Source organism: Excalfactoria chinensis, chromosome 2, assembly GCF_039878825.1.
Source record: "Excalfactoria chinensis isolate bCotChi1 chromosome 2, bCotChi1.hap2, whole genome shotgun sequence".
NCBI lineage: Eukaryota > Metazoa > Chordata > Aves > Galliformes > Phasianidae > Excalfactoria > Excalfactoria chinensis.
In genome coordinates this window covers 108,285,322-108,295,025 of record NC_092826.1, presented here as the reverse complement: position 1 = coordinate 108,295,025, position 9,704 = coordinate 108,285,322, and the positions used below count along the sequence as shown (strand labels likewise).

Sequence of the window (9,704 nt, the reverse complement as noted above, 5' to 3'; positions counted from 1 at the left end):
CAACAGGCTTGGTTACAATCACTTAGAGAAAACCAGAGCAGCTCTGTGGCTTGGAACTTCCAGTGGTCCTGAGCACACCTGGGGTCTAGAACAGTGCAAAGGCACAGTGGTGCTAACCTGGGTCATTCTTTGTATCCAAGTGCTAGAAATTACTGAAGCTTTAATAGGTCTTGAACAACAAGGATTTAATATGTATTAAATAACTGCACCACCACTTAAAAATATGCAGGCTTTTTAGTTTAATTTCGATGTTTCTTTTTAAAACACTCCTAATCATAATAAAAACAGGAATAAAATTGGTCTCCCATTAGATATTTTCTGGCATGTGGTCTGAGCCATAAATAGCTTTCAAATATTTATGAAGATACTTATTGCAAAGTAGTACACAAGTTCCAAACCATGAAAATCAGCAGTACATCAACTTTTAATAATAATATAGCAAAATATTCTTTAATACAGTATTAAACTTCTTTTCCAGTTGTTTGAGAAGCAGTGCTGATTCCTGCTTATTACTATAGCCATGCATATTTATTAGTAACTATAATACTGGTAACAGAAAGCATTGTTGGTCAAAGCATTGCTAATTGGTTTTTTTTGTTTGACATGAAGAACAAGGTATCATAAAAGGCCAGAAAAAAGACTACTGATGCTTCTTTGGAGTCCTACAGGCAAGATGTTGAGGTGTTTCTTACCCTTACACCACCTCCACACTGTAAGCATGCATGTGTGTCTGGATGAGGTGCTATGAGGTATGATTTAGTAGATTATTGGGTAGCAATGGTGATAGGAGAACAGTTGGACTACTTGGCCTTGTAGGTCCTTTCCAACCTTGGGATTCAACGATTCTATGAACAGGAGTCACATTATAACTGAGCTGTTACAAGAACTAACAGAAAAGCAGAGATATCTAAGGGTGTAGTTACCTGTCTTTTCTAAATACTGTTGCCCAAAGGAGTAACCCAGGGGAAGGATCTTTGCCTACCACCTGTAATATTTTTTTTAACAGCTGCAGGTGGGGTAAGTTGTGGTATTTATAGAAATAAATAATAAAATACCCATAAATCACCTGGATGTTAAACGGGAATAGCAGTGCCGTTATTCACACTGCTGAACCCAAGAGAACTGTAAGAAGGGAAAATCACAGAACAGTGGAAGAAGGAAGGGAACTCTAGAGGTCATCTTGTCCACCCCCACCCGTGCTCAAGCAGGACCACCTACAGCACAGTACCTAAGCACATTCTGAAGACTGCTGACAAGGAGATCGCACAACCAGTGCCAGTGCTTTTTGTAACCCTTGCACTAAAGAAGTATTTCCTCGTGTTCCAGTGGAACCCCCCATGTTCTGATTTGTGCCCACTGATCCTTCTCCTGACGCTGAGCACTACTGAAGAGAGCTTCACTCTGTCTTCTCTGCAGTCACCCTTTAGCTATTCATGTACAGTGGTAAGATTCCCCTTGAGCCTTCTCTACTTCAAAATGAGTAGTCCTAGCCCTCAGTCTTTCCTTATAGGATCACAAGGGTTGGAAGGGACCTCTGGTTATCACCTATGTCAACCCCCCTGCTAAAGCACAGTCCCTAGAGTAGGTTGCACAGGAAGGCATCCAAGCGGGCTTTCAGTATCTCCGGAGGAGATTGTAAGCTGTTCCAGGGCTCTGTCACCCCCCAATAAGTTCTTTTTCATATTCAGATGGAAACTCCTGTGTTCTACTGTGTGCTTGTTACCCCTTGTCCTGTTGTTGGGCACCACCAAAAAAGCCTGGCCCCATGCTCTTGACTGAATGTTCCCAGGTCTCTCATCCTTTCCTCATTAGGGAGATACTCCATGCCCCTCAGTTCTCCACAGAACTCTATCCAGAAGTTCCCTTTCTTGATCTGGGGAGCCTGGAACTGGATACAGTACTCCAGATGTGGCTTCACCTGGGTGGAGTAGAGGGGGAGAACAACCTTCCTCAGCCTGCTTGCCACACTTGTCTTAATGTATTCCAGTATACCAATGGCCATCTGGGACACATGGGCACACTGCTGGCTTATGGCCAACCTGCTGTCTACCAGAACAGGTAGGTCCTTCCCTGTAGAGCTCCTTTCTAGAAGGTTGGCCCCTGACCTGTACTATGTGTGTGGTTATTTCTCCCCTGGTGTAAGACTCAACAAGGGCAAGCGTAGAACATCATCAGGTTCCTCTCTGCCTAACTCCTACTTGCTGAGGTCTCACTGAATTGGCAGCACAGCATTCAGGTGTGTCAGTCATTCCTCCCAGTGTCGCATCATCAGTAAACTTCCTGAGGATGCACTCTATCCCTTCATCTGGCTCACTGATGAAAATGTTAAGCGAGACCTTGGGAACACTTAATTACAGGCCTCTGACTAGACTCTCCACTGCTTATCAAAACTCTGAGCTCTGCCAGTCTGTTGATTCTCCATCACCTCACTGTCTACTTATGTATCCTACACTTCCTAAGCTTAATGGTGAGGATGCTGTTTGAGACAGTCGGAAGCCTTGCTCAAGTCAAGGGAGACAACATCCGCTGCTCCCCACTCATCTACCCACTCAGTCATGACATCGTAGAAGACTACCAAGTTGGTCAAGAATGATTTCCCCTTAGTGAATCCATGTTGACTACTCCTGATAAAAGACAGAAGATTTCTGACAGTAGAGGGAGAATAGACATAGATGACTTCTGACAGAAGAGGTGCTCCAGACCCTTCATCATCATGGTGGCTCTATGCTGGACTATCTCCAGTATGTCCATATCTCTTTTGTTCAGTGGAGCCACTGGATATAACACTCCAGATTTGCCCTCAGCCACTGCTGAGTAGAGGGGAGAGATCACCTCCCACAAGCTGGCGGCAGCTCTTCCTAATGCAATGAAATGCTGCATGTGTGTAATTCCTGCTGAAAGTAAACCCTGTGTGATCTAAACGTCAGTGAGCCAAACAAACATCTCACTACGGGCCACATCTTAAAAGCAGGAGCTCAAGTCTTGTCTCTGGCTGCATTGATTTTTTTTCAACCAATTTATTTGACAGGAATCACTACCTTAGGGACTCCTTATTCTGTATGGTGTGCTTTGGACAATGCATCCTTACCGCTGCTATGGCTTAACAGTAGTAGTAGCAGCTCTAGTTGCCTGTTTACAAAGCAGGCAACTTTAAATGATTTAAAGGCCTCTTAAATGTTGGGTAATGAGGATTATTATGGGTCTGCCTGTTCTTGAAAGAGCCACTCTGTTGCAATGTGAACACAGGTAGAATATAAGAAGTGAATAAGCGTACAGAAAGACTAAACATGTCATGTTAGTTTCTGAGAGCACATAGAAAAAAATGCCTGAATAATAACTGAAGGGTTACTAACATATTTAAAGATGGAAGAGGAAAAATGAACTATAGGCACATCATGCAAAACGTATTCTTTGAGGTAACACCAGCTTGATAAGAATTGTTCGAACACTCCAAAGATTTTAAACGTTATGCTTCTTCATTTAAAAAATATCCACATATATACAATATTTAAAAGCCTGTGCTAACACTTTTGTGGTGCGTCTGCCACAAAGTACTTCCAAAAGTATCATTTACATCTCTCTTCCAGCTTATAGAAATGGTAACATTGCAGCACTTGCGATTCAAACGTAATTTCTATCACTGTAACGGGGACCCTTCAGTTTCGTATATTATCTTGATGTTCTCCATTTTTTAATACCAGTCCAGAAAGCATCAGATGATTCTTCTCATCTCACGTGTGTTCTTAATGGTGGATTTTTAGAGGGATCTGTAAATACGTAGGACAGGTTAATTCAGAGGAGAGAGATAGTTGCATATTTTGAGAACGCATTTTGAATACAGTTCTACAGCAGTTTAACCAACCTAAGTTGTGTTTATCACCTACTGTTAAACGGCTACATATTGCTCTGTAGGCCTTCAGATCCAAACAGTGTTACGTACAGATGATGATTTAGGCAAACTTAATTGCTATTTGCTCCACAATTGCAACAGTCTGAAGAACACAAACTGCATGCAGAATTCTCTTTCTTTTTTTTTGCTACTAAGTCTTTACAGTATCCTTAATATCTCTTACCACTGTAACAAATCTCAGTCCTATCTGTCCTATGCTTACAGCCCAACTTTTCCACTTACTGTTGGTTTCTGCTCATTATTTTCTCTTACCCTCTTTAACGCTATTGGATAACTCTATGACGTTCCCATGTTTACACACTTACCTCTAGCTATCTTGCTGGGATATATTTTCTGAAATGGCTTGAATTCATCAGGTGGGGGGAAATCCTCCACAGAATGGAAAGTAAATTTAGATTCAAAGTCATCTGGGAAGTTTCAGGGAAACAAACGTTAGTTACTGTTAGACATTTAAAAAAAGAAAATAAATTGCCGCTATTAATCCCAAGGAAAAATGCCGTCTGGTTTTCCCTGGGATAGTGGCTTACTCCAAATAAGCAGTATTGAGCCAGTTGTGGGCCATACAAATTTTCTGGCTTAATTGCAAACACTGCTAGTAACTGAAGTTAAACTTCTGGCTGCCGTTCCAGTTTTCTGCACTGGTGATGTTGTGGTAACAGATCTATTCCTCCGTGGTTTTCAAGCAATTTAGCAAGACTGAATGGCCAATTGATCAGACTACAAAAGTAGCGTTTAGCAGCCTTTGCTGCATAGGATTGAAGCTACCAAATATCTGCAAACTGTTGTGAAGAATAATAATGTGAGCACAGTACAGCAGGTTCTCAGAATCTCAAATAGTTTTGCAGGTAGTTCCTGAGTTTGTCTGTTGAATTGTTCAAAACCTTTGTGGAAAGAAAACACCTTCATTTTCTCCTGGCAAAAAAAACCAACTATCTATTGGTCTAGTTATACTACTACGCTGTTATGAGAAAGATATGAATGAGGTTTTAAAGTCTGAGACACAAAGGCTCTTGTACTACAGTCTTCAACTAAAGCTAGTTTAGATGACGTTACCAATAATATGCATGTTTCCATTTTTGTGTGGTGCATAGGGCTCATGAACTGTTGCCCAGGCTGAGACTCCAGACTTGCTTGTGAGTTCAGTCGTTGGTGACCTGGCTGGTGGCTGTGGAGGAGTGGCCAGCTTCCCAGCACCAGCTCCTGAAAAAGAGGAAGCAGACCAGCGTATAAAGATCATCACGAATTAAGGACACTGACAGTAAGCTCTGCACTGAAGTGGAGAGTTATAAAAGGGGGTGCAGTATCTGGGACAAACATATCCATGTTGTAGGTGATTTCACACATCTTCTGGACAGACTGTGTGTAAAACAGAGGAAGCCTGAGGCCTCCAAGTTAGCTGCTAGATAATCAAAATGGAAATCTCAGAAGCTGAATGACCACAAGAAAGGCATCTCCATAAAATAATGGTTTGTCACACAATTCCCAAGCAGCATTAATCACTGTCACAAAGCAGCTGATCTGCTGTACTGAGAGCCTTTCCCATGGCTGTCGGAGGGAACCAGCAAGCTTTCTCTTGACATGTGGCTGCTGAGATACAGAGTACAGAACATTCTCTTCAAATGTTCCTTATTAAGTAGCTGTCTCCATTTCTCAAGCCCACACAGATCTAGACTCATTTTTTATTATCCTCATTATATCATGTCTGAAAAAAGTTCCTCCTATCATCTGCTCAGGGGAACATTAGCCAATATCCCCTCTGCCCTAATATGCAGGAGCCTCATGCTCTACAGCATGAGGTTGAAAAGCAGAGGTCTACATCCAAATTTGCCTTTACGCATCTATGGCTGAAGCTATACCATATGCATTCTATTCTCTCCTGTAAAGTTTCCCAATATAGCTCCAGTCTGCACAATTACATCAGAAGAGGGAAGTTAAAAGCAGTCTGGAATTTGAATAACTGCACATTGAGCAGACGTTATTGTCAGAAGAGCCTGAGGTCTGGCATGCTCATTACACACTGTGCTGATTGCATTCCTCCCACATTATGGACTTCATAACTGTATACTGTATCCATACCCCTGTGAACTCTCCAGCCATCAGTGCCACTTCCCTGCTGGCCAAAAAGCAGAAAACTGTGTCAAACAAGCACTGCTCTCACCTGGGCCTCGGCCTGGTCTCTTCTTCCTGGTCTCCACCACTGCTGCTGGCTGAGGGATGGGTGGGGTGGGAGGGAGAGGGAGCGACTGAATATTACTGGGTTTATGCAGATGGGACAGCAAGTGGGGAGACTTGGGGGGCAGTGGTGGGGGCACGTCACCACCGCTCACGGCGCTGCTGAAGGCTGGGGAGGGTGGGAAGGAAAGTCTGTTTGAGGCTGGGGGAAATGTGGGGAGTGGAGGAGGAGGTGGCGGGGGTGGTGTGGGTGGCGGATAATCCCTTGCTTCTGATGGAGAGGAAGCAGCAGTGGAGAAATCGGTCGTCCTGGCTGGAAATCCACAGGGGGGTAAGGGAGGAGGAGGAGGAGGCAGGTGCGAAGCGCCTACTGGTAACTTGGTGGGCTTGTCGGCCTGGGGAGGGAGAGGGGGAAGAGGAACAGAGTTGGAGGATCCTCCCTTGGAAGGCCTTTCTGCCGGAGGGGGAAGAGGCGGAGGAGGAGGGAAGGTGAGGGAAGGTTTGCTGGCAGCCGGAGGTGGCGGAGGAGGTGCGGGCAGGCTGGGCCGTGCGTTGCCAGCCCGGGAGGTGCTGGGAGGCTCCGGTGGGACGGTTGGCCAGGAGCCGTCGGATGGGTTTGAGGGGCTACTGCCTGTCTTTGCAGTGCTGTTCAGTGGGGCTGCGGCCTTGGGAGCTGCTGCCCGGACTGCAGGAACCTGCCCAGTCCTCCCTCCTGAAAAAAGAGATATCACACCTTACACACAGGCATTTTGTTCCGAGTCATCAGACAAAACAGAACAAAAAGCATTATTTATCTTCCTTCCCCAGTGGTCACACTGAGAGATTAAATGAATCCACTCAAAACACCTCATGTCCAACAAATCGTCCACGGAGCAAGGGGCCTGGGAGGTGATGTGTTGTAGAGGGCACTATGGACTCTGCATAGTTAAATGCTGACCTACTGAGTGGCCCTGTTCCCTTCTCTGTTCCTCAGATTCTGCAGCATGAAGCACTTGAAGGAGAAGTGTGTTTTTCTGTGGTGGCAGGTGGTCCTTCATAGTGACTCATCTGCCTGGCACAGCCAGCTGGATGTGAATGATCCATAAGCTTGAGGGCATCGAGGGTTGGGGTGAAAGGCCTCAGGGAACACCAGCAGATTGACACACAAACTCCTGCATCCTTAAATACTCGCTTATGGTTAAAAAATTCACACAAACGTTGCATAAATCTCAATCCTGTGGATTTTTAAAAGCTTTCCAGAAGATGCAGGTTCAAATGCTTTCTTTTCAACAGTAACTGCCCAAAGACACTTGGCCTTACGTTATTTGCCTAAGCACAAGTCCAGTTATTTCAGAAAGCAAGATGTCAAAAAGGTATCATTCTATATTCTGAGAAGTGTGGTCCTAGTTTAACAATAACTCAAAGCAGCTACTGCAGCTTTGTGACGAAGCCCTGTCACATGCTGTGCTGAGCATCTTGAGCTTGTCTTCCAGAAACAAACAACAACAAAACAGCTGCAGGTAGAGCCAAGTGCTATTTTTCCCTGCAAATGCCTGCTGCTCCGTCCTGCTCGAGCAGGTACCAGAGGTTGCTGCTGCCACTCCAACTCATCCCTTGCTCCTGTCCTTGTGAAGCATCATTTGCCTTCTTCTTCAGGTCAGTAAATTACCTTGCTGGATCAGAACTGTCCTTTATAAAACAGATGGCATAAGTCTTAAAAATTAAATTCTGAAGTAACATACAAACCTGTAACATCAAAGAAATACACAGTAATGGAGGGAAGGAAGTGTGACTTCTTTTTGCCATCTGTGTTGAAGGTGATAAACAGAGTATTGAAATCTGAGGTTACCTGAGGCACAGTTACAAGTTTACGTAAAGCTAATGTAAAATATACCCAGGTAAAATTCTGCAGAGTCTACTGAATCTATTTCTTACCCAGTGTACTAGAATTGCAGTTCCCCCCAGCTGCTCTTCAGTGCAAATGAAGCCCTCACCTGCCATGTCTCTCTGGCCTGCTGGTCTGAGAACGGGAAAGCCGCCAGCAAATAAGCCTCCCAGGGGTTGCTGAGAGCCACCCTTATTAGCGGCTGGGCTAACTCCATCTCTGTTAGTTCCTTTGGGTTCTGTTATAGGAAGAAAAGAAAGAAGAATAGCAGAAAGCCATTTATTTCATCAGTGCTCTCAGGCTGTCAAGACAGCACCAATAAACACAGTCAAGACCAGACTTCTTCCCCATTCCATTGGCTCAGTAAGGACAGTTACCGTTAATACAGTAAATGACCATTCTTCTGAAAGCTATCTTGAAGCACTGCGCCCTCTGGTGCTTTTTAGTCTCATGTCAATGATGGCGCCAGCAAAACATTGCTTTAGACTACATACAAAGATCTTCAGATCACAGATACTTATGTAATCCTTGTTGGAGATTCTCCAACAAACCTGTCGGGAGTGACGTAGGGTTTGGCACACCGAGATCTTTATATCCTTACCTTTGTGTCTTGACTCTTCCCCCCACTACTCCCAAGATACTTTCTTTTAGCATTATCACACTAAGGTAAAGAAGAAACTAATAATAAATGAAACAACTAAGCAACAACAGGGTTCCGCCATTAGCAATATGCCTGGGGAAGGGTTCAGGTGAGAATGAGCACCAAAAAGAAAAGGCTCTGGCAACTGCTGTAAGTTGTTAACAGCCTTTTCTTCAGTTTTAAATGACCAGGCACGTGTTTTCAGCTAAAAGAGGTTAAAAAGGTAAACATTCCTGTTCCAAAGGAACTAAGTTTATGCATCCAGGTTTTATTTATGTATTTATTTATTTATTGCATCTTCTGTTCCTTTTATCTAGTAATGAACAGCTCTTCGGCTGGAGGCAGTAGTTCCCATTTAAACAATCATTTCAAAAAGAAACTCTCATGGGTTTCATCATTCCTGGCTTCATTGGTCTTTTTTTTTTCCTGGAATGAGGAACGCCTGTTAAGGTGACACTCAGGTTCAGCCTTATTATGAAGTATTAATAGCTGTTGATCTCAGGACAAGATGTACGTTTAGAAAACTGAGCTCTCCCCTTTCACATCCTAAAGGTGTTGTCCATAGTTGAACTCCAAACCCACCCAAACCCTGCCCAGCTGACCTCCACCAATGGGGCTTCTACAGAGCTCACCCAGGGCCCTCCAGCAGGAACTTACTTTCAATCTGTGGTGCACTTCGGTCATTGATTTGAGTCACTTTTCTTAAGCGAGTTCCCTGCTGGATATCGGCCAACAGCGCGTTTCTTGCTTTCTGCTCATCCTTTTGCAATTTGGGTAGCTCTGAACTCACCTGGTGACGATACGAGCGTCAGACAGCAGGTACTGATACAAATGCATGCTTTGAAAGGACACAAATGTGACAGCAAATTTGAAATAAACCATCTCTGGCAGCTATCATTCCAAAGCCTTTGGATTCAGCCAACCAGAAGTGCATTCAGTTGTACAGAAGGCAGGAATCCTGAAATTTTAACCATAACACACATCTAATATCAATGAGGTTAGTACTGTTGAAAGGAAATTAAGGGGTCATGCTTATATGAAACGTGACCCCTTACTTGGTCATTTGGGGTCTCTGCCCCACCCCTGCAGCTTTGACTGTCTTTACCTCTTTTCATTCT

General features: G+C 44.1%; 1 protein-coding gene across 1 annotated transcript in view; it reads right to left on the bottom strand.

Annotated features, from left to right (window-relative positions):
* Positions 1–217: 217 nt before the first annotated feature.
* Positions 218–9,704, bottom strand: part of WIPF3 (WAS/WASL interacting protein family member 3) — a 38,060-nt gene continuing 28,573 nt past the window's right edge. Inside the window, exons 4-9 of the mRNA XM_072330669.1 lie at positions 9,244–9,376; positions 8,056–8,184; positions 6,069–6,794; positions 4,964–5,110; positions 4,216–4,317; positions 218–3,767 (exon numbers count right to left, since the gene is read on the bottom strand). Of these exons, the coding sequence (XP_072186770.1) occupies positions 3,727–3,767; positions 4,216–4,317; positions 4,964–5,110; positions 6,069–6,794; positions 8,056–8,184; positions 9,244–9,376 (1,278 nt within the window). The 3' untranslated portion in view covers positions 218–3,726. The remainder of the gene's footprint in view (positions 3,768–4,215; positions 4,318–4,963; positions 5,111–6,068; positions 6,795–8,055; positions 8,185–9,243; positions 9,377–9,704) is intronic.